At 41.9% G+C, this 25,547-nt stretch overlaps 1 protein-coding gene across 1 annotated transcript in view; it reads left to right on the plus strand.

The window, feature by feature from the left end:
* The window catches only part of spock1 (SPARC (osteonectin), cwcv and kazal like domains proteoglycan 1), a 601,282-nt gene that overhangs the window by 409,533 nt on the left and 166,202 nt on the right, over positions 1 to 25,547 (plus strand). The window contains exon 6 of the mRNA XM_034180928.1: positions 5,881 to 5,961. Within this exon, the coding sequence (XP_034036819.1) occupies positions 5,881 to 5,961 (81 nt within the window). The remainder of the gene's footprint in view (positions 1 to 5,880; positions 5,962 to 25,547) is intronic.

The raw sequence follows: 25,547 nt of genomic DNA on the forward strand, positions 1-25,547 counted from the left end.
AGAAACCGTCTCAGGGAAGCTCATCTGCATGCTCGTCGTCCTCATCGGGGTCTCGACCTGACTCCAGTTCATCGTCGTAACCGACTTGAGTGGGCAAATGCTCACATTCGCTGGCGTTTGGCACGTTGGAGAGGTGTTCTCTTCACGGATGATGCGAAGGAGATGTGTTGCACTGCATGAGGCAAATGGTGGTCACACCAGATACTGACTGGTATCCCCCCAATAAAACAAAACTGCACCTTTCAGAGTGGCCTTTTATTGTGGGCAGTCTAAGGCACACCTGTGCACTAATCATGGTGTCTAATCAGCATCTTGATATGGCACACCTGTGAGGTGGGATGGATTATCCCAGCAAAGGAGAAGTGCTCACTATCACAGATTTAGACTGGTTTGTGAACAATATTTGAGGGAAATGGTGATATTGTGTATGTGGAAAACGTTTTAGATCTTTGAGTTCATCTCATACAAAATGGGAGCAAAACCAAAAGTGTTGCGTTTATATTTTTGTTGAGTATATAATTCCTCTGTGGATGAGTAAAATCCTGTTATGATAAACTGATGTTAAAAAAATATCCATTGCTGCCTTGATTTTTTTTTTTTTTTTTTAATTACTGCACCATTCCTGAAGAAATTAACCCCTTCATGTGTTTTGCCACAATTATTTTATTTGTCTCTAAGACTGGGGGAAAAAGGGTTTTCAGATTGACCGGACCATTCTTTTCAAGTTTATGAGCCTTCACTGGTGGCTGTGATTTAAACATCATCTAGAGTAGAGATCCATTTCACAGTAAGAATTTGTAGTTCCAGGAAGTGGTGAGATGAAGTTTCTCTGATGTTGCTTATCTATTAACAGAAACATGATGAAAACTACACTTTGACATGCAGGCACATCCATGGACCCCAGAGGGTTAACTACATGTTTGGTCTTGATCACCGTTAGATATTGGTACAGTTCTCTCTTTGAATGTAGACTATATAAACGGTTCCTTTTGTTATCCACTAAACTATGTCCATCCTGTTTGGCTTTTTTATATAATAGGGTGAGGACAGGTATTACCACTGCATGAATTTCCTTTCCTTTCCTTTCCTGATGAAGGTAATTAGTCTAATTTATAACACTCCACATTCTCACTTGAGATAAAAAGCCTGATGCACTTTTGATCATCGGTCAAAAGACAGAACACACACAGAAGACAAATATTTGACATTCCAGGTTCTGTATGCAAAATGTTGTCAACTCTTTCATGGGACATTCCACCAACACTGGCTATGGAACTGAGGATCAGTTGTCTACTGTCCATGGCCATGTGCTCAACATGGTGAATGGTTCATTGTGCTAGCAGATGGATGTTATCCAGATCGTGGGTCACTTTCTAATACCTTACTTGCTCATTACTGTACTGTTGATAAGCCTGGAGGGTCACCCCGAGCAGCTATATCAGGATACTGCACTGAGGAAAAACTAATACACTTGATTGTCGAGTTTAAAAAAACTGCATGCAAATTTTTTTTTTTATTAATGTGGCCTCACTGCTTCTTGGTCATCTTGCGAACCAGTCGTCATACATTCTCTGATCAGTGCCTGTTCAAAGGCCTTGCTTGCTCCTGACTAAAGGAAATGGATGATGTAAGGAGTTAATCACCGGAGGGTGTTTGTGTCACATCTCTGTCTGTATCTGTTACAGTGTCTGTCTGCTGGGCTGCCTTCTTTTATGCTGTGCTGACATTGACCTACAGAAACGTTACACTGCAGAGTGCATGAGCGTACTGTATATTTGCAATAGACAGAAAGAGGACAAATTTGTGTTTTGGTGGCTCAGCGCATTACCTTGCTTTTGCTTGGCTGACTGCTTGTTGGTGCATTTGGTAATGATGCTGTAGTGATTATCTGTTTCAACTGAGAAAAAATTGGTTTGTGTCATTTTATTGCACTGCTGAGTCAAGGTTGGGATCTCAAAAATATGTTTAAGATTAAGGGCCCCTTCACACATAACACAATTGAAACCAACTAGCGCACAAAGGAGGAATTGCATGCCAGTCGTGAAAAATCGGCGCCACCTCCAACGCGTCGTACACCTGTTGCTACAACTATTCGCGCACACCAGTGGCTGAAAGACAAAGTGCCCTGTGAGAGCCCATTCGATCCCTCTTGCGGCAGGTGTTGACCAAATTCCAGGTGTCACACACGAACATCCAACACTGCTCGCTGGACACTTAAAAAATGTGGTGCTGTTCGCGCTGTCAGCATGAAAATACTGAGCAGACGATCGCTTTTGAGCTTGCAGTGAAGTTTGTCTAACTGCCCCTACAAGTGTGGCGTTGCAAAGCAGCACACATGTGGCATGCGTGTGTACCGTGCGCATGTGTCACCCCCCCACATGTGGCGTGCAGGGGGCGAGCACATGCTGATATGTATTTACAGACATAATCACACGGGGGCCGGACAGCCACGTCTGAGTGCACACAGCCGGGCTGCAGCGCACCTTGGCAGGCTGCTCCATCTGAAATAGACGTCAGATCACGCAGCAGACAATCAGAATGTCACGCGTGTCCGGCCTGACATGCATGTCTGGCAGAACAAGCGCACCGCAGGACTATGACAATATGACAAGCCAACAGTGCCACAAATATGCCATTTTCAGTCATGTATCACCAAAAATGTGTCATAACAAACACCGTTTTGTCAGTTATTATGGCGCTTTTTTCTCTTTTTTCTAAAAAATACATTTATACACAACAAAAATATAAACGCAACACTTCTGGTTTTGCTCCCATTTTGTATGAGATGAACTCAAAGATCTAAAACTTTTTCCACATACACAATATCACCATTTCCCTCAAATATTGTTCACAAACCAGTCTAAATCTGTGATAGTGAGCACTTCTCCTTTGCTGAGATAATCCATCCCACCTCACAGGTGTGCCATATCAAGATGCTGATTAGACACCATGATTAGTGCACAGGTGTGCCTTAGACTGCCCACAATAAAAGGCCACTCTGAAAGGTGCAGTTTTGTTTTATTGGGGGGGGGGATACCAGTCAGTATCTAGTGTGACCACCATTTGCCTCATGCAGTGCAACACATCTCCTTCGCATAGAGTTGATCAGGTTGTCAATTGTGGCCTGTGGAATGTTGGTCCACTCCTCTTCAATGGCTGTGCGAAGTTGCTGGATATTGGCAGGAACTGGTACACGCTGTCGTATACGCCGGTCCAGAGCATCCCAAACATGCTCAATGGGTGACATGTCCAGTGAGTATACCGGCCATGCAAGAACTGGGACATTTTCAGCTTCCAAGAATTGTGTACAGATCCTTGCAACATGGGGCCGTGCATTATCCTGCTGCAACATGAGGTGATGTTCTTGGATGTATGGCACAACAATGGGCCTCAGGATCTCGTCACGGTATCTCTGTGCATTCAAAATGCCATCAATAAAATGCACCTGTGTTCTTCGTCCATAACAGACGCCTGCCCATACCATAACCCCACCGCCACCATGGGCCACTCGATCCACAACATTGACATCAGAAAACCGCTCACCCACACGACGCCACACACGCTGTCTGCCATTTGCCCTGGACAGTGTGACCCGGGATTCATCCGTGAAGAGAACACCTCTCCAACGTGCCAAACGCCAGCGAATGTGAGCATTTGCCCACTCAAGTCAGTTACGACAATGAACTGGAGTCAGGTCGAGACCCCGATGAGGACGACAAGCATGCAGATGAGCTTCCCTGAGACAGTTTCTGACAGTTTGTGCAGAAATTCTTTGGTTATGCAAACCGATTGTTTCAGCAGCTGTCCGAGTGGCTAGTCTCAGACGATCTTGGAGGTGAACATGCTGGATGTGGAGGTCCTGGGCTGGTGTGATTACACGTGGTCTGCGGTTGTGAGGCTGGTTGGATGTACTGCCAAATTCTCTGAAACGCCTTTGGAGATGGCTTATGGTAGAGAAATGAACATTCAATACACGAGCAACAGCTCTGGTTGACATTCCTGCTGTCAGCATGCCAATTGCACGCTCCCTCAAATCTTGCGACATCTGTGGCATTGTGCTGTGTGATAAAACTGCACCTTTCAGAGTGGCCTTTTATTGTGGACAGTCTAAGGCACACCTGTGCACTAATCATGGTGTCTAATCAGCATCTTGATATGGCACACCTGTGAGGTGGGATGGATTATCTCAGCAAAGGAGAAGTGCTCACTATCACAGATTTAGACTGGTTTGTGAACAATATTTGAGGGAAATGGTGATATTGTGTATGTGGAAAAAGTTTTAGATCTTTGAGTTCATCTCATACAAAATGGGAGCAAAACCAAAAGTGCTGCGTTTATATTTTTGTTGAGTGTATGTTGATTTTACACATATTACACTCCTGTTATAAGACAATGATTGTAGCACAGTGGTAAAGTTTCCGTCTCGTAAACTAAGCTTTTGTAAATTGCAGGTTTGAATCCTGCAAGTGGCATTTATTTTTTATTTAACCAGCGTTATTTAACCACAAGGTTCTGTATTGCGTCCCCTTTATTTTTTATTGATATCAATTCAGTGATTGTACTAATCATACAGCAGCAGCGCAATGTGGTGGAACCTGTTTCAGTTGCTCGCACCGTGTTTGTACATGTGCACAAGCGTGTGTCCGCCGATGTGTTGTGCACACCTGTGCAACTGTGCGTCCCTCACGACAGCAGGTGGTTCCCCATTTTATGTTTGGTTTGTGGATTTTCTTCTGGTTTCTGCGTCATTCATGTTATGTGTGAAGGGGCCCTAAAGGCAGTCATTACACCTTTGGATTGGACAGTAGTTTAGTGTGAAGTCAGGAATGTCAAAGTCACAAGCCATCATAATTGTTCTAGCTCCAAATCTGACTCTTCCCGTCGTGCAGTTGTTTTTGTTTTGTAACAGCATATATATGTTCATGGTTTCAAATCAAAAACAATATGACAGGGCTGGAATTTAGTAGTATGACACAATGTATTACATTTGAATGATTATGAAGGAGTATCTCTTTAAAGCAGACACCTTAATATTAAAGAATGTAAATATTTTTACCTCCAGCAGTTATGTGGTCATTCCTTCTCTGTATGACAGTGAACATAGTCTAAATAGGTTTACACTTCTAGACGTGCTTCTGGACTATCAGTATAACAAGCAACTATGGGTGTATTTCATTGGAATAAACAAAAGTTAAATCTATATAAATGCCAGTGACAGACATGAATCTGGTTTTGATGAGAGATTAGATTAGAAAGAACTTTATAGATCGCTTGGGAAGACTCCCTCAGGGAACGGTTCCAGCAGCATTGTATAGCAGCACACAGAGTATCAAAAGTGAAAGTTTATTCATTTATTCATCTTCTACCGCTTAGTTCAATTAAGAGTCATGGGGGGCTGGAGCCTATCCCAGCAGTCATAGAGTGCGAGGCGGGGTACACCCAGGACAGGACGCCAGTCTGTCGCAGGGCCACAAATAGACAAACACACACACACCTACGGACAATTTTAAAAATTCCAATCCACCTAACCTGCATGTCTTTGGATGTGGGAGGAAACCGGAGCACCCGGAGGAAACCCACGCAAACACGGGGGGAACATGCAAACTCCACACAGAAAGGCCACAGGAATTTAACCCACGACCTTCTCGCTGTGAGGCAACAGTGCTAACCACTAAGCTACTGTGCTGACCCTCAAAAGTGAAAGTAATAAAGAAAAACAGTTTGCAATATGAATATAAATACCAAACATACCAGATCTCAGCCTTTCTTATGATGTCACAAAGATATACAGACCCAACTTCCAGAGGTAATAATGGTTGGCTATTATTAACCCGAATGCACATACTAGTTCAGTAATGTGAGTTTCTGATTGTTTTACAGAGCGAGAGACAGAGCCAAGAAGATTTGGAGACCGAGGTCCCAAATCCCACACTGGCTCAGCCAAGAGGACAGTGCAGGATGGTAAGTGGGGTAGAGCATCATTTTTATCAGGGTGAGAGTGGCTGATTTTCTTTTCAGAAACTGCAAAAGTAGCCACAGGCAACTGTAAAAATCTGCCGATATAAAAACTATCCAACCTTTTCCTGCAGCACTTTAGCTCTCTAATGTGTATGGTAATAATGGCTTCTGCTCCGATCTACATGTTATAATGACACGTAGATCAGACTGTCTAATATTGTGTGTTAACTTGTAGAAGTATATGTAAGCTATTATAAAAAAATGTACAGTTGCATACATTTTAGTGAACTGTTATGCTGGTCTTAAACTTTTGTAGTTCATTAAAGTGGTGATCGTTATAATAGTTGGGTGGAGAACAGAAACATTTGGTGCAATTAGTTTCCCATCCTGACCCAGTTACCATGGAGCGATACGAGTATGAAGGATCGCCAAGCTCACAGCCTGTCATTGAAACCAGATAATTCATTCAGGAGGATCAAAGCTAACCCCTTCAGTAACACAGCTATTTCAAGGGTTAGTTTCAATCCTAACATTATCCATCTGTTAGTGCATGCTTACATGGTATTCATAATATCAGATTTAGCAGTGAGTGGGTAGTAATGCCCTGCAGTAAGTACTTAGTACCAGCTCATAACATTAGTAGTGTCTTCACTGTTGCATGTGCAATGGATTAAAAAGCCTGCAGTTCTAGAAGTGCTTGTGGAACAGCAGGTTAGCATGCAAGTATGGGTGTAGGTACGTGAAAAACAGTGCATCTGGAAAGTATTAACAGTGCTTCACTTTTTCCACATTTTACTATGTTACAGCCTTATTCCAAAATTTAGTAAATTTTCCCCTCAACATGCAAAACCCCATAATGACAAAATGAACAATATTTTGTTGATGCACCTTTGGCACTAATTGCAGCCTCACGTCTTCTTGAATATGATGCCACAAAGTTGGTGCACCTATCTTTTGGTAGTTTTGTCCATTCCTCTTTGCAGCACCTCTCAAGCTCCATCAGGATGGATGGGAAGCGTCGGTGCACAGCGATTTTCAGATCTCTCCAGAGATGTTCAATCGGATTCAGGTCTTGGCTCTGGCTGGGTCACTCAAGCATATTCACAGAGTTGTCCTGAAGCCACTCCTTTGATATCTTGGCTGTGTGTTAGGGTCATTGTCCTGCTGAAAGATGAACCACACCCCAGTCTGATGTCAAAAGCGCTCTGGATCAGGGTTTCATCCAGGATGTTTCTGTACATTTTTGCATTCATCTTTCCCTCAATCCTGACTAGTCTCCCAGTTTCTGATGCTGAAAAACATCCCCACAGCATGATGCAGCCACCACCATGCTTCACTGTAGAGATGGTGCCTATAACACCTGACATTCACACCAAAGTTTTCAATCTTTGTCTCATCAGATCAGAGAATTTTGTTTCTCATGGTTTGAGAGTCCTTCAGGTGCCTTTTAGCAAACTCCTGCCAGGCTGCCATATGTCTTTTACTAAGGAGTGGCTTCCGCTTGGCCACTCTACAGGCCTGATTGGTGGATTGCTGCAGAGATGGCTGTCCTTCTTGAACATTCTTCTCTCTCCACAAAGAAATGCTGGAGCTCTGACAAGGTGACCACTCAGTTCTTGGTCAAGATCCTGAATAAGGCCCTTCTCCTCTGATCACTCAGTTTAGACAGGCGGCCAGCTCTACAAAGAGTCCTGGTGGATCCGAATTTCTTCCATTTACAGATGATGGAGGCCACTGTGCTTACTGGGACCTTCAAAGCGGCAGAAATGTTCCTGTACCCTTCCCCAGTTTTGTGCTTTGACACAATCCTGTCTCGGAGGTCTACAAACAGTTCCTTTGACTTCATGTTTGGTTTGTGCTCTGACATGCACTGTCAAGTGTCAACGTGTCCAATCAACTGAATTTACCCCATGTGTATTCCACTTAAGCTGTAGAAACATATCAATGATGATCAGTGGAAACATGATGCACTTGAGCTCAATTTTGAGCTTCAAGGCAAAAGCTGTGAATACTTATGTACATGTGATTTCCTAGTTGTTGTTTTTTTTTTAACAAATTGGCAAAAATCTCAAACTTTTTCACATTGTCATTATGGGGTATTGTGTGGAGAATTTTGAGGGGAAAAATGAATTTCATCCATTTTGGAATAAGGCTGTAACATAACAAAATGTGGAAAATAGTATTAGTATGTCTAACTTGAAATGTGATTGCATTGCAGAGTGAAATTACACAACCAGATGCTTCTATTTTAAGGCACGTTTGTATTTTTATCTGAATTATGGGTGTATCTACTGTACATAGGCATTTTCCCCATGCATTTTCAATCACTTTTAAAATGGAATATGAAGTTTTGGTCAGTTCAGTCAGCCATCCTTCAAAGAGTTACTTCCATGTATGGTTGCAGATTATTAAGTTTCATACACTTTGACTAAAAATAATTCAATCACAATTTTCTCCATCTACACAACTGCAACGGTGTTGTGTAGTATGTGTATCAAGCCAATTGTAAATGTCAACTTTATTTACACCTGATGTTAGTTTAAAATCAGAACTGCTACATTGGTTAAGTTCTAGTTTTTTTCACTGTCAGATCTTTTAAAGATTCACCAGTTTATATACACCAAAACAAATGCCTCTTTAAACAGAAAAGAACATTTTCGAAAGGTTCTAAAAATTTGTGTAATTACTCATAAAGATTCCAAATTAGGGTTTGACATATTTGTTTGGTTGTATTTAAGGACTTGCCTTTAAAACCTGTGCCTTCTTGTCTTTGACAGCAGGGGGAATTTTATTTGATTTATTTATTTGGTTGTTTTTTTTTTTATTTATTTTAAGAATTAAGCTAAGGGATCCAAAGCAAAATGTGCAGCTCCACCAGTTCACTTCCTCTTTAGCAGTCTTTCATGTCTAATTGTACCATGAGCAATTGTACAATCTATGATGCAAAAACAATATTAGAATATTGGGACCATGGAGATTTACTTCACTGAGGAAGGCAGCACAAATTAACATGCAGGAATTAACAAAAAAATTATAATTCTCACTTTACTCAGAATCACAGCAATGGAACTGATGAAGTTGCAGGCATCAGACAGAAGTGTGACATTATTCAGCTTTAAGAGGAAAATCCACTGCCATGACTTAATAGACTGTTGACCAAGTAGGAAACCATTAATCCAAAACTAACATTAAAAAGCTTGACAGAATTTTATAGCTGATCACCAGGACCAGGACAAAAGTTGAATCTTTTCTTGATTAAGAGCGTCTTCTTTGGTAAACAGTGATGCAGATCACTGTAAAGGAGTGCTATGTTACAGGTGGATGATGTCACATTTCGATTTCATGACACTTGAACAAACTAACACTGAACAAATGAAATAATTCATCAGTGAAAGACATCAGAGGGCTGATGATGACTGAGATCTAAGTTTATATTATTGATTATTAAGGGCCCGGTCACACGGCACATGGCAATAGCTGGGCGAAGGATAAAAAGGACAAAAGATGGACAAAAGATCTTGCACCTTTCCCATCACTGAAAAGCCTGCTAATCTTGAGCGACAAAAGAAACAAAACAAAACCGAAACTAGTGAAAGAAAAACGAAGCGAACATCGACGTCGACACTTTAAACAAAATCAAAATGAAACATTCACGATGATGTGACTGAAAGTGGGTATAAAACCGACCAGGTGAGAGATATTGTTTGTCTTCACAACAACATGTCTGCACACGCAGGTCACAAACGGTTGAAACGTGTGTAAGTAGTTAAAGTAGTTGATAAAAACATTCTTAATGTGATTGTTTCTGTATGAAAACATTGCTTTGTCATCCCAAACATGGACGATTCGTTCGCGATACAAGCATGTTTTGTTCAGCTTGTCGAAGCTTTACTTATTGATTCGTTCATGAGATCGTCAACCTTCGTTCAATATGTCAGACTTGGGAGGTTGAATGACATTGGATGAAAGTCAGATGAAATGCTAACGTTACGAAAACTAAGCAAACGATAAACGGTCAACAAAGAGAGCAAAACGAAATACGGACAAATTGAGGTTGGCGTCGGCATTCGTTCAAATTTTTCAACAATTTTAAAATTTTGACGACGCACCAGCTGCAGGAACGAAGCTGGACGAAGGTTAAACAATGCCTCCGAAAGTCAACATAAGTCCAGATTTCTTGTTTCTTTGGGCTTCTTTGTCCTTTGTTTAGTGCCGTGTGACCGGGGCTTAAGTTTTTGTCCGCAACACATGCAGTGAGCTTTCGGGCCGCACATATTTGAGTAAGTTGATTAAGTTTCTTTGTGAGGTCATCATGAAGGGAAATTCTGCAGTAAGAGAATTACAATTAGAACTTTTTTTTCATAATTAATTGTAAATCTGTTACCCTAGAATTGCCTGAAGTCACTTATACCAATCGGTCACAAATATTTTACTGATCAATAGCCACATTGGTAGTGACAATACAATGGCAAACATGTTTTTGGCCTATGTTTTGTGCGATCTTGACTTTTTAGCAATCTGTACCACAACTTAGTCAACTAGAGACACTTACCCAAGTAATATTCCCACCACAGGAGCGATTACAGTACCCTGCTCAGGCGGTGTTGTGCAAGAGTAATGAATGATTGCTCAGTGAATGATGACCTTATAGTTGACTAGCTGCCACAGCTGCAGTGTGAATGCTATAGAACTGTGTTCCATCTGTGTGTGTGTTCGTCTGCTGACTTGTACGTCTGTGCCTGCATCTGTGGCATTCACCATGTGATTACGCAACACAAACTTTCACAGACCCAAGATACGTGGGATTAAGTTCATGTCATGACTGTCTCATGTGAGTTCAGTGGGCGTCAGTCTTGACATACTTTTTCTGAGTCGTAACACGTTGGATTCAAATGTCAGCGAGTGCTCGTGCATCTGTCATCTGCTAAACAGTACCAGTTTAGAGGGAGCAACTGGTCCTTCTGATTGCTTATTAAACACTGATTCATGGTTTAATTGGCAACCAGTGGGAGTTTTGTTACACAGCGGAAAACATTCATTTCACCACAGTGAAGGTGGAAATCGCTGCTTAAACGATAGCAAACGTGGCAAATGGAAAAATAAAGGGGGATCCAATTGTTAAATAAGACACAAAATAAAAAGGGATGGATGTTATCAGAAACCACACATTGTGTTGTAATTACAAAATCAATTACACGTTTTGTTATTGTTTGTTGTAATTCAATGTATGATAAGCCGCATGGTGCCACGCACTAACCCATAGCAACGAAAACCATCATAAGCTTGTAAAGTAGGAAAAAATAAAACAAAAACAACAAAAATACAGTTTTTGATCACCACTGCGTAAGTTTTTTTTTTGTTTTTTTTTTGTTACAGCTGTGCCTGTTTTAGTTAAGGGACCTCAGTAATACCGAACATGCTGTCCATCATCAAGATGTTTCACCAAATGTCCAAATTAATTCTTCAGTTGAAAAAAACAAAACAAAACAAAAAGGCGCTAGTAGAGCATTTATGAAACTCGTGGATGAATGGTTTACCATCTTTAAGGCTTTCAGAAAGTCCAGTTGCTGTCAAGTAATGTTTCTCTGTCCGTTTCAATTTGTGTTGCTCTTTTGTGGAAAGTCAGTGGTACCATTTGAATTAAAACACTATTTTTTCCCGTTTTTGTCTATTTTGTTCCTACATGATGTGAAATGGTTTACAAAAGAAAATTTCAGCTCCTAGTTAAAGGAAAAATAAGTAAAATTGAGCCCCGTGTGCTTATCAGGCAAACAGTCCTCACTCAAATCATTTCCCTTTTCAGTGGTGTCAAATGTGAGAGTTTCATTTCCGTATCAAATCGTCTGACTCTCTGTCCTCCCTCATCTGTGAGGTCGTCCTGTGGTGTAGCAGTGCTGCTGAGGGAATAAGATGTTTGGCTCACAGCACAGGCTTTGTCTTTCTGATAAACTGGACAGGAGATTGAAAGGTTTTCTCAACAAACTTCAAACGACTCGTGGGCTAGTTTGAAGTGTTCAATTAAACAAACTCACATCACGTCCCGATTAATGATTAAGACTGTGCAAAAAAGAGAAACACCTTTAATTATGTCTGACACAGAAGGTGAAGCATGAGACCCGAGCTGTCATCCACCTGTGTGTCAGAGAGAGAGAGAGAGAGAGGTCACAGCTTGCCAAAAAAAAAAAAAGATTGTCTGATGTCTTTTCATTGTGACCTCTCTACAGCGAAATGTCAAACAGACATGAGCTCCACGTTTGTCAGTTACACTTGAGGAGTTAAGAACTTATACCATTTTGTCCAAAGAGTAAAAGTTAAAAAAAAAAAAAAAGACGGGGGGGGGGTTGGAGGAACCTCCCTGTAAACTGCCCACATTTAATCCGAAAAATAACCAAGAAGGAAATAGTTGAAAACAGAAATGCTCACTCTCTCTGAGAGGAGCAATGAGGTTGCTCTAAAATCTAATTATCCTAAAGCATTCAAACAAATTAAACCTTTCCTTGGCCTCAGTGAAAATCTCAATACTCTGAGCTCAGGGGCTGCTTTGGCTTATTTCTATATTTTCCTCTCTATTGGTGGACAAAGATTGAGATGCCACTATCGAGAATTGTACTTCTAGGCACAATGTTCCATAGAGCCCCTACATTAGTGGACACATTTGTTCTCGTTAATGATGATTTAGTTCATTGATGAATTAGTTTGGAAAGAGACAGAAAAGCCAAAATCGTGAATGACAATGTTGTTTTTTGAAATCAGCAATAATAATAAAAATGGTGCGAGCGGCATGAACTATCTGATGTTGTTTAACTTTGCTACCAGGCACATCAGCAAGCAATGTCATCTTGGAAGTGTGAATGTTACAATGTTAATCAAAATAAAGATTTTACGTCAAAATAAAGGTTTTCAAATGAATCCCAAAATTTTCATAATAAAGGATGCACATCATCGTGCCATGTGCAAGCCATATCCGAAAGCTGAGGTCGATCTGACAGTCAGCGAGATATGCGAGCCACACGCACAGACATTTCTTGCTTTATTAGATAGATATGTACATACACTCAACAAAAATATAACGCAACACTTTTGGTTTTGCTCCCATTTGTATGAGATGAACTCAAAGATCTAAAACTTTTTCCACATACACAATATCACCATTTCCCTCAAATATTGTTCACAAACCAGTCTAAATCTGTGATAGTGAGCACTTCTCCTTTGCTGAGATAATCCATCCCACCTCACAGGTGTGCCATATCAAGATGCTGATTAGACACCATGATTAGTGCACAGGTGTGCCTTAGACTGACCACAATAAAAGGCCACTCTGAAAGGTGCAGTTTTATCACACAGCACAATGCCACAGATGTCGCAAGATCTGAGGGAGCGTGCAATTGGCATGCTGACAGCAGGAATGTCAACCAGAGCTGTTGCTCGTGTATTGAATGTTCATTTCTCTACCATAAGCCGTCTCCAAAGGCATTTCAGAGAATTTGGCAGTACATCCAACCAGCCTCACAACCGCAGACCACCATTCATATATTAATCATAATAATACATTTATTTATATTGCATTTGAGGCAGAAAGTTTTTAACATAAAACAAATTTAAAACAGTTCATGCAAATACAAAGAAAGATCAAAGACAGCAAAGACAAAAATAAAACATGATAAACCAAAGAAAATAAATACATTTTAAGATTTACCATAAAAGAGTCATGGGAACTCAACTATCTAATGTCAACAAGAAAACTGTTCCACAGTGTAGGAGTACAGTAAGCAAAGGACCTAAAACCTGCTGACTACTTCTTAGTCCTGGAAACACAGAACAAACTTGCATCCTGTGATTGAAGTATATAAGAAGGCACATAAGGTTTAACATGTTCAGCAAGATAAGTCAGTGCAACACCATTTGGAGTGAAGAGAAGTCTCAACATGTGTAATGTAATCATATCTCCTGGTTCCAGTCAAGACTCCAGCAGCAAAATTCTGAACCATCTGCAGACATCTTGTGGAATTCCAGAAAATAAAACATGACAATAGTCAAGTCTGGAAGGCACAATGACATGAATCAGAGTTTCCATGTCTGCCATCAACATGGTAGGTTTAATCATAGCGATAATTTGTAAATGACAATGGGCCATCCCAATAATGGGCCATCTTGATAATGTGTAAATAAAACAGCAGTGTTAGATCAATGGTCTATGGTCATACCAAGATTCTTGACCTTCTCACTGTGATGAATCACACAGTCACCTAAACAATGATATCTGATTGAGACTATGTTAATTGATCATAAAGATGTTGTACTCTGGCAGGACCAACAACAGGAAGTTAGAAGATGTTCAATTTTCTTACTGTAACCAAGCAAGCCTCCAGCTTTGCAATTTGAGAGTTAATAACTACAGAGACAATAGGGCGGCACAGCCTCATTTGGACCCTGCGTGATATTGTGGGATTTGACCACTTATGGGGACAGCCACTCCTGATGCGCAATATATAACATAACTTCACACGGGAAAATGGTGTACTGTTTTGTTTTCAGCTGCAATCACCAAAGCAGTTGCGAAAAGTGCATTTTTTTTCAGACACAGCCCTTAAAAGGGTGCACAGCCTGAACTGAGATATGGCCACAATACAACACAGGATTTCAGATGTTTGGTATGGTAACCAAAGAAAGCAGTTTCAAAAAAAGAGCAGTCAGAGATTTCTGACATCTGCCAATCCTGAAATTTGGTGAGACATAATGCTTCAAAACCTATAAAAAGAGAAATCTTGATCCAGAATCCGGATCCAGATGACCTCCAACATTCTGTGGAATCTTCCGTGCCCTATTATGTATCTGTGGTCCAAATTTGGTGAGAATCTGTGAAGTAGTTTTTACGTAGTCCTTCAAATCATCACACTCACTCACTCATCTCCAACTGCTTAGTCCAATTAAGGGTCGCAGGGGGGGCTGGAGTCTATCCCAGCAAACACAGAGCACAAGGCAGAGTACACCCTTGTCAAGGTATCAGTAATGTTAAATGGTGCATTACGTAGTCACTTAATATACAGGAAGTAACACGAAAGTTCGTGACACACACACGAGAGCTCAGGCATGTAAGTTCATGTGAGTTGTGAATAAAACACACAAGTTGGACTCAGTAAGCTGTGTCGGCCAACAGTTTATTTGACATGGTGTCAGAAGTGCTCTAGGATAGAACACACTACAATGGCGAAGTTTAAGCCTCCGGAAAACTTCAACTTCGAGAAACCTGGAGAATGGCCGTCATGGAGACAGCGATTCACGCGATTCAGGTCAGCCTCAAAGCTAAGCTACGAAGGTGCAGACGTCCAGGTTAGCACGCTAATTTATGCAATGGACAACGAAGCCGAAAATATTTTCAAGACATTCACCTTCACAGAGGAAGAGGATGAGAATGATTATGAGACTGTGTTGGAGAAATTTGAAGAGTATTTCATACCAAAACACTTCTACCAGAGGCAATAGAAACCAGGGGAAATGGCGGAGACATTTATCCAAGCCCTGCATGAACTGAGTGAGAATTGCAAGTTTGGAGATAAGAAAAATGAACACATAAGAGACAGATTAGTCGTGGGAATAAGGGATAAAGAACTGTCCAGAAAACTGCAGTTAACGTCGAACTTAACCCTCGAAATGGCAGTGCTTATGGAGAGGTAAGCTGAAGAGGTAGCACAACAGATAACGCAGCAAGAGCAACAGGCTCTGCTGGCAGTGCAAGCAGTAAAACAAAAGAGATTCGTGAAGAAAGGAGGAAAACCACAGGCAGAGAGGAGCGAAGGACAGCGGCACGACTACCAAGGGGAGAGCAAGTGCAGTCGGTGCAGTAAAGAAAAACAAAAATGCAGCCAAATGCCCAGCTTTGGATTCAGAATGCAGGAAGTGGGGGAAGAAGGGGCATTGGGAAAGAAAATGCTTCACAAAGACTGTGAGGGAAGTTAACCAGTGCAATGAAGAGGATGAAAGCTTCTACCTCGGCGCAGTGAGTAAACAAAAACAAAGCAGTGCAGAACAATGGACAGAGCAGATCCACATAGGGTACACGCCAGTGAGATTTAGAATAGATACAGGTGCTGACGTCACCGTACTCAACATGGAAACATTCAAAACACTCAAACCAGAAAGAAAGCTGGAGCCACACCAGGGCCCATTAGAGAGTCCAGGAGGAACACTGGACATTATGGGACAATTTACAGCTAGTGCATTACACAAACAAAGAAAGCACATTTTCAACATATATGTAGCAAGAGAGCCTACAGTCAGTAACTTAATGGGCAGAGACACAGCAGTGGAGATGGGTCTAGTGAAGCGAATACAGCAAGTGAAGGCAGCAGCTGTCCACCAGGGGACGATGAAGACTGACCTGGTGAAGATACCCCTACGAGAGGATGCTGTTCCACATGCCGTACACACAGCCAGGAGAGTCCCACTGCCACTCCTACCCAAAGTCTGAGCTGAACTGCAGCGCATGGAGGAACAGGGCGTGATCATCAAAGTGACACAACCAACAGAATGGGGTGCGCCAGTGGTGCCCGTTCTGAAGCCGTCAGGTGCAGTCAGAATCTGTGTAGGGCTCCAGAAGCTGAATGAAAACATAAAGAGAGAAACTTACCAGCTACCTACCACAGATGAGATGCTGGCCAAGCTGACTGGCTCCACTGTGTTCACCTCCCTCGACGCTGCTTCATGCTTTTGGCAGATACCACTGCATGAAGAAAGCAGAATCTTAACCACATTCATCACACCTTTCGGGAGGTACTGCTTCACCCGCCTTTCGTTTGGGATAAACATAGCCCCAGATATATTCTAGCGCAAGATGCATGAACTGCTAGAAGGCCTGGAAGGAGTTGCAGGGTACATGGATGATGTGATTGTGCATGGGAAAGACAAGGCCACACATGAAAGACACTTGCAAAGCACACTTGAAAGGATGGAGCAAGCAGGCCTTAAGCTGAACAAAGAAAAATGTGTTTATGCACAACCACAGCTGCGTTTCCTGGGCCAAATTGTGGACCCCAATGGGATAAGAGCAGACCCAGAGAAGGTGAGCGCCATCAAAGAGTTAGAAGTGCCCTTCTGCCCGTCACCTCGCCTGTCCTGGCCCACTACGATCCACAGAGACCAACTGCAGTGTCAGCAGATGCGAGTAGCTACGGGATGGGAGGAGTCCTTCTCCAGCTGCACGGAGAGAGCTGGAAGCCAGTAGCGTACTGCTCCAGGAGATTGTCAGATGCGGAAACCAGGTATGCACAAATAGAGAAGGAGTGTTTGGTGGGAGTATGGACCTGTGAAAGGTTCCAGAAGTACCTGGTAGGCATGGACAAATTCCGACTCATAACAGATCACAAGCCGCTGGTGCCGCTGATAAATAGCAAAGACCTAGACACAGTGCCTGTGAGGTGCCAAAGACTCTTGATGCGGCTCATGCGTTTCAATGCAAAAGTAGAGTATGCACCAGGCAAAACGTTGGTCATAGCCGACGCACTTTCACGCAGCCTGCTGAAGGAGAGAGACAGCACCACAGAAGCAGTCATTGCGTGCCACGTGAATGCAGTGACCCACAGCTGGCCTGTCTCACAAAGCAAGCTAGACAGGATCAGGACAGCCACACAGGAGGACCCACAGCTCCAGAGTGTGAGAAAGCTGATCAGGGATGGATGGCCAAAACGAGTGAGTAGTACTTCAGATAGTGTTAGAGACTATTTCATGATGAGAGACTCACTCTCTGAGTGTGAAGACCTTATCACGCTGGGCTGTCGCATTGTAATCCCACAGGCCTTGAGACAGGAGGTGCTAGACCGCATACACAAGGGACATCAGAGCCTGTCCAAGTGCAGGGAACGTGCACAAGGGACTGTGTGGTGGCATAAGATGTCAGGGGACATTAAAAGGAAAATTGAAACATGCCACTTTTGTCAGACAAACAGACGCACTCAGCGCAGAGAGCTGTTACAGTCGACACCCCTGCCCGAGAGACCGTGGCAAAAGAGAGCCACAGACATCTGTGAATACAAAGGAAAGCAATACCTAGTGATATCAGACTATTACTCACAATATCTAGAAATACTACATTTACCTACCACAACAACAGAACAGGTAGTGAGGTCAATGAAGACAACATTTGCCAGGTTTGGGATCCCTGAGCAGATAGTCAGTGATAATGGACCTCAATACACCAGTGATGCTTGGAAAGAGTTTTGCAGGCTGTATGACATTGAGCATTCCACATCCAGCCCGCACAACCCACAAGGCAACGGGCACACGGAGCGCGCAGTGCAAACTGCCAAACGCATACTCAAGCAAGACGACCCCCAATTGGCTTTAATGAGCTACCGCGCCACGCCAACCACATCCACGGGAGTGAGCCTGGCAGAAATGCTCATGGGGCATAAGATTCGCACAACACTGCCGTCCCTAAAGAAAAACCTGATTCCAAGGCAGCCGAACCGAGGCCTCATCCATCGCTGAGATGAAGAAGCCAAACAACAACAAGCATTCTACTACAACCGGAGACAAGGCACAAGGGACTTACCACCCTTACACACAGGTGACCAGGTCCTGTCCAAGCTGGATGGGGAGAGGGTGTGGAAAGGCCGATCATCGGTGCTGCAGGAGTGTGGCACGCCATGCTCATACCAGGTGAAGTCGCCAGGAGGAGGAACGATGAGAAAAAGGCGACAGCTTCAGCAAGTGCCGGTGATGACGGAAGAAGAGAATACAGACACTGGGCAATCAGCCACAGAGCCAGAGAAAGAAACACCCCAACAAGGCTCTGACCAGGGACTGTGTGAGAGTAAAGTTAATAGTCCTACAGTAACACCCGAAGGACTGACAGTGACCAGGTTTGGTAGAGTTAGTAGACCTGTGAAAAGAATGGACGTTTAGTTAAGTAACTCAGATAACATTGAAGTTAAATTTTAGTTTGCGCTATGATTTACATTTTGAAGTAATCTGAGAAGTATCTTAAAAGTTATGTAAAAGACAAGTGGGGAAAGAGTTAATTCTTTTAAGTTGTTAAGACTAACAGGAAATGAGGTTTATTATTAATAAGCTTAATGTTGTGACCCCATGTTCTAGAATTAAAATAATTTGAGGGGGAGATGTCAGGTATCAGTAATGTTAAATGGTGCATACGTAGTCACTTAATATACAGGAAGTAACGCGAGAGTTCGTGACACACACGAGAGCTCAGGCATGTAAGTTCATGTGAGTTGTGAATAAAACACACAAGTTGGACTCAGTAAGCTGTGTCGGCCAACAGTTTATTTGACAACCCTAAACAGGACGACAGTCCTGTCGCAGGGCCAAATATAGACAAACACATTCACACCTGCACGCACACCTACGGACATTTTTAAATTTCCAATTCACCCATAACCTTCTCGCTGTGAGGCAGCAGTGCTAAGCACTAAGCCACCGTGCTGCCTTCAAATCCTATATAAAGTAAAATCTTGATTCTGAATCCGAATCCGGATCACTTCCAAATTCAGTGGAGTTTTCCATGTCCTAATCTATCTGTGGTGCAAAAATGGTGAGAATCTGTGAAGTTGTTTTGACATAATCCTTCAAAGTCTATATAAAGTGAAATTTGATTCAGAATCTGGATCTGGATGACTGCCAAAATTGAATTGCCTTTCCATGCACTAATATGTATCTGTGTTGAAAATGTTGTCAAAATCTGTGCAGTAGTTTGACGTAATCCTGCTAACAGACAGACAGACAGATAAAGAAAGAAAGAAAGAAAATAAATGCCAATGATTTTACTACGTCCTTGGCAGACCGTAATAATGCTGAGAATAGGCTTTTGGAAAACCGGGTACTTGATGTCATCTCAGTAAAAGTACAACACATCAGGACACACAGTGCAATGACTTATTTGAGAATTTGTGATGAGTATAATGAAGAGAGTCCTCCACCTTTGAGATCGAGAGACTCCAGGGAAGAGTTAGTCATGAGCTCACTACACAGATTGGTTTGGCAATGATGATATATTTGCTGGAGAATGAATGTCTAAGTCTTCTGGTTCCTGGCACTTCCTGTCTTGCTGTATAGTTGTGATACTTGGCCACTAACTAGTGACCAAAGACAACGACTGAATGCCTCGGACTGTTTCAAAAATCTTGCTGCTGGAATGACTTTGTGACACAAACTTGTTCCAAGTTACTTAGGGAGACTGATTTTCATTGTGAGTGTCAGCTGCGATATTCTGGCCATGTGGTGCATAATCCAGCACAAAGGTTCCTATGTGTTAAGGATCCAGCAGGCCAAGGAAATTCCCATATGTCACCTGGCTGTGGCAGATAGATGGTTACTTTCAAGAGGTGTTGATAGAGCAGTTGTGTGCCTGAGTGGTTGACTTCAAAGACCAAAGACGTGCTCCCAGACCTGAACAAGATGAGAGCATATATTCTTTTTGATTATTGTCTACACAAGCTGCTTCAATTGGACTAACTCATTCACTGTTCTATCTACATTTTGGTTGTCCACATCCTGTGCTGTTGTAATCTCACTGCTGTTTTGTCTTCTGTGTTGGGATTTGGTCATTACAATAGTTTTGATTTATTGCATGTGTTAGCTTTGTTTTATATTGACCCTTGAGTTTAATTTTGCCTGTAGACACAGAGCTCCATTTGGGGGTGTGGCATTTGGCTCTCATAGAGCCCCATGGTGGTGTTTTCAATTAACAACATGTAAATGCAGAATTAGCTTTTAGTCACAGTGTCTAACAGTGTCCTGGTTCCAACACACAAGCCGTCCTGTGCGAGGTCTTCTTAATTTCTGCTCTGAATATCCAAACCTTAAACTGAGAGTTTTATGCATAATTTTATTTAGAGCGTAACGCAACACCTGGCGGTCTCCAGCTACAATCACTGTGTTCTTGTACGGAGTACATGTTGTCCTTAAATGCATCTTTACTCCTGTGCTTTGAAGCCGCCTTCAAAGACCGTTTGATTTGCTTTCATGGTGTTCTTTTGGCGATGCATTGCTGCCAGCAACGGCTCCAACAAACTGTTTTCAGGGATTTTACAGTGTGCGTCGCTGCACACACTCATGATGAATATTCAGCCTGTAAACCGCCGTCAGTATCCATCCTTCGCTCAGGATTCTCCCCGTATGTGTCTCTTTTGTTTTTTGTTTTTTTGTTGTTTTTTTTTTTTGTCTGACACTCGAACTGAAATGGCCTGTTTATCTTCTCGATTCCTCGCTTACATCCACAATAATATGATTTGGTCATGTTTTCAATAATTAATTTTCTGGATGGCAAATCTGTTCTATCACTCCATCCTCCCAGAGGCCCCATCAGTGCTTTCATCCCTCCATCATTCGTCTCTGTCATCCCTCGCTCCAGTGCCTCTCACAGACCAAACAGTCAGACCCTGAGGAACATTCACAAAGCACGCAGAGATTTTATCTCCTCCTGATGTATTTGTCTTTCTGCTCTCTCTCTCTTTCATACTCCATTTTTGTTTTCCTCTGTATCCCCCAGGTAAAGAGGGAAAAGAACACCTTTTTAATTAGTTTATCAAAGCCTGAAAATGGTGCTCATTTTTCTAATAACAGTCAGAAATTTGTCCTTTGGGTAATGATTGTTGAAGCTCTTGTTTATTTAATTTTAAACTTGTTTACTTGCTCTCAAACAATGGCGGTACACTGCAAACATTAGAGACCAATGTGCAAAACAGTACAAATTCCATAAAGGAATCCACACACGTAGAGAGCACGTACCAAAATACCTCGTTGACCCATGTGCAGCTCAGCAGCAATTAATTAGAGGTCACCCTGTACTCTCTGACAGGGCTTGTTGGTGATGTGGTCTGCTCTATTGAACCATCTTTATTATCCAATAACAGCTCTCCATTTTGGCTTGTGTCCAGTATTAGAGGACACAGAACACAGTGTATCATCTCACCCTCCTCCCTTCTACCCTTATTTGCAGCCTCTGAAGAAACACTGATAAAGAAAATGGACAGGAAGCATTGGAACTATGTTTTCTAATAGGCAAAGACTATACGCCCAACCGTTGGGCAGATAAGTCATACATTGAACATTACACACCCAACCGTTGGGCAGATAAATGTAATGTCTTACCTTATTCGCCCAACTGTTGGGCAGATAAATATAATGTCTTATCTTATTCGCCCAACCGTGATCGTGTATTTGACACATTTTGTGCATCTAAACTATGTTTTTTACACCACGTTTAAGGCTCTATTGTGCGTATGTTTGACACATTTAACGGCGGTCGTTTTAATTACTGCGAAAACACCGCAATGGATCAAAACAGACAGACTTCATAAGTATTTTGAACGGAAGCCTGTTAACGATGGCGAAACAGTTTTTGAACAAAATGCTGCTTGTGGGCTGTAAGATGGTGTTAGTTTGACACAGTTCCCTGGGTGTGATGAGCCAAACGAACCGCTTTAGATCACAGCCCCTCCGCGGGTGCTAACCCTCCCGCAGCCGGTGAAAAAATATCTGCCTTTTTCCCTCCCGCATTGAAACCGGAAGTGAGCTTACAAGCACGCTCATTGGCTGGTTGTGGTTGGGCGTATATGCTCGCATATTTACTTTATTGAGCCAACGGTTTGGGCGTATAGCCACTCCATTTCTAATAATGGGACGATTTCATTCAGTGCAGTCCTGTACAAATGCACACATTCATTTTCTATAACAAATGGAATTAGCCAAAAGTGGCATTGCTTAGCTTCAAATACATATTCATGAAAAGCCAGCTAAGGGTGCTTCTTCAGGTTTGTACTATTGTGTTTAGCACATTGACATGACCTCTGCTCACCTGCTCCCTTCACCACGGGGGGCGCATCACAGGCAGTCGTGGAAACTGCAGCATAGAGAAGCCACAATGTTGGCGTAGCATAAATAGCATAGCATAGGTTTTCCCATTACCCTTGGTTGGAGAAAGTTGGTTGAAGATGAGGTGAGTGAGTGAGTGAGTGAGTGAGGGAGTGAGTGAGTGAGTGAGTGAGTGAGTGAGTGAGTGAGTGAGTGAGTGAGTGAGTGAGTGAGTGAGTGAGTGAGTGATGAGTATGAAACTGTGAAACAGTATGATGTCAGGGTATTTATCTGTTATACTGCCTACCACTATCAGACAATTAACGTTTGTCTTTACCAAACTCATGAGATCTTCATTCTGACTTTGAACTTTTATGACAGTTTGAAGTAGCGGTACACCTTATCTCAACCAACTCATAATGTTAAAACTGGGCCATTAATCACCTTTAATTGTACTGTTGTCTATAAATCTGCTAAATTGAAAATCAACAAATAATGGTAATTCACCATAATTAAATGTGTTTTTATGTCACACTTTTGTAACAACCTACTTTAGTGCAACATATAGCCTACCATAAATGTAAATAAACTTCAACATGCTCTTCTTACAATTTTTCTCAACTGCTGAAACACTAAACCTATTGCCTGAACCAAATGCTCAGTTGCTGAACCCACTGATTGAATCAGTCACTCTTTGGTCAAAAACCATAGGCACTTTTCGCCTGTTTAGACACAACTTGCCAACACATTTTCATTGTGATGCACCTGTTACATCATGGTGAGCACAGGTGTCAAAAGTTAAAGCACTGGTGTCACCAGTTGAACACAACAACTCAAAATTGATCACACTTATGGCCAATAATGTGAGGGAACATATATAAGCCGGTTCAGAGAGCACTGGTTTGTGAGGCACGACAATGGATAGAAATCTGAGAGGAGGAGGTTGTGTGAGAGGTGGTCGAAGTGGTCAGCGAAGACAAAGAACAGTAATGTCTGATGAAATCAGAGCTACTGTGATTAAACCATGTTCTTAAATGGACTGCATTTATATGGCACTTTTCCATCTGCATCAGACACTCAAAGCACTTTACAAATAATGCCTCACATTCACCCCGATGTCAGGGTGCTGCCATACAAGGCGCTCACTACACACTGGGAGCAACAAGGGCCCTTAGTGATTTTCCAGTCAGACTGGGATTTGAACTGAGGATCTTCCGATCTCAACCCCAACGCCTTAACCACTAGACGATCACCTCCCCTAATGTCATTCTGCAGTTTGTATGTGTCCATAAATGTTGATAAATTCAGTTAACGGAGGAAAGGCTGGATAGTTCATGACACCGACCAACCCGGAGGTAAACAAAACTCTTGCGCATTGGAGGCGTTTCATGGAAACTGCTCACGAGGCCACTATGCCCGTGAAAATCATTGACTAATGTAAGGCGGCTAATCTACAAGTTTAGTCATCGATGTGAAATGTTGATAAGACGGATCATGTTGGTCAACTAACGTTAGTCAACTAAGTAAGTTTAATAGACTAAAAGATTAGACTGCTTTATGAAACCAGGTCCTGGCTAAATTCCCCATATTTATGACTTAATTTCTCAGGGCATACGGCACCAAAAATAAAAGGCAATGCACCAATATTTTTTTATAATTCTTTGTTTATTTAGAATAGTTAGCTCATTTGACATTTCATTTACTGGTGATATGGACCTTAAGTTATGCATTCATTTTAAAAAGCCATTTTCTTAAAAGAAGTTACAAAAATGTAACTTTTATCACATCATTCACATTTCTTCACAGTCACACAAAAAAGAAATTGCAACATGCACACACACGTGGATTATTCTCACTTGAAAGTGAATGGTAAGGTGTACCTTTTGATCCACATGTTTAGTCCAATGAGGGTTTTTTCTTTTTGTCAGGTGCAATTCATCTTTTGATTTCAGCAGGGTGTATATATTTGTCTCTTATGCACTTGCTGTGCACACTGAATGTGAGTTACCAACCAAGGTGAGTATTGATTGGCTAGAATTTAAAAGTAGATCAGACCAGATGGTACCTGAGATGATGCTGTTTTTTTAAGTATTCTGAGAGTTTTCAAAGTGTGCAGTAATGCTGCAGTGAATTCAGCATCTACCACAGTGTCTGTGTATTTGACATTGGTGTTGAAAAAAAATAAGATTTAGGTCAGAATTGTGATTCACATCCTTAATGATTCACAATCAATTCAAAACATTCAAAAATCACTTTTTAAAATACAAGGCGTGACTGAGATTTTTTGAGCCTGACCCAGGAAAAGTAGGGTGTGGTTCTCCATCTTTTGCGCTCTAAGAAACCAGCACTTCTCAACGTTTTACCCAGTGAGTCAAAACTTCAGATTCTCAAGAAATATTGGTTTCTCAGAATCCAAAAGATGGAGAACCACACCCTACTTTTTCTGGGTGAGGCTAAAACATCTCATAACGTCATCTCCATTTTGATTCAGTTTCTCCTCACTAAATGTTGATGTTGTGCATCCTCCTCTTCTTCCATGAATACATATTTAAATTATACAGTGCACCCAGAAAGGATTCAAGGCACTTCACTTTTTCCGCATTTTATGTTAGTCTTATTCCAAATAGATTAATTAAAAAAACATTTTCAAAATTCTGCACAGAATACCTTATAATGACAATGTGAATGTGGCCGCCCATCTACACAGTGATCAGGGGAGAAGGGCCTTAGTCAGGGAGGTGACCAAGAACCCAATGGTCACTCTGTTAGAGCTCCAACATTTC

This window comes from Thalassophryne amazonica, chromosome 11, assembly GCF_902500255.1.
Source record: "Thalassophryne amazonica chromosome 11, fThaAma1.1, whole genome shotgun sequence".
NCBI lineage: Eukaryota > Metazoa > Chordata > Actinopteri > Batrachoidiformes > Batrachoididae > Thalassophryne > Thalassophryne amazonica.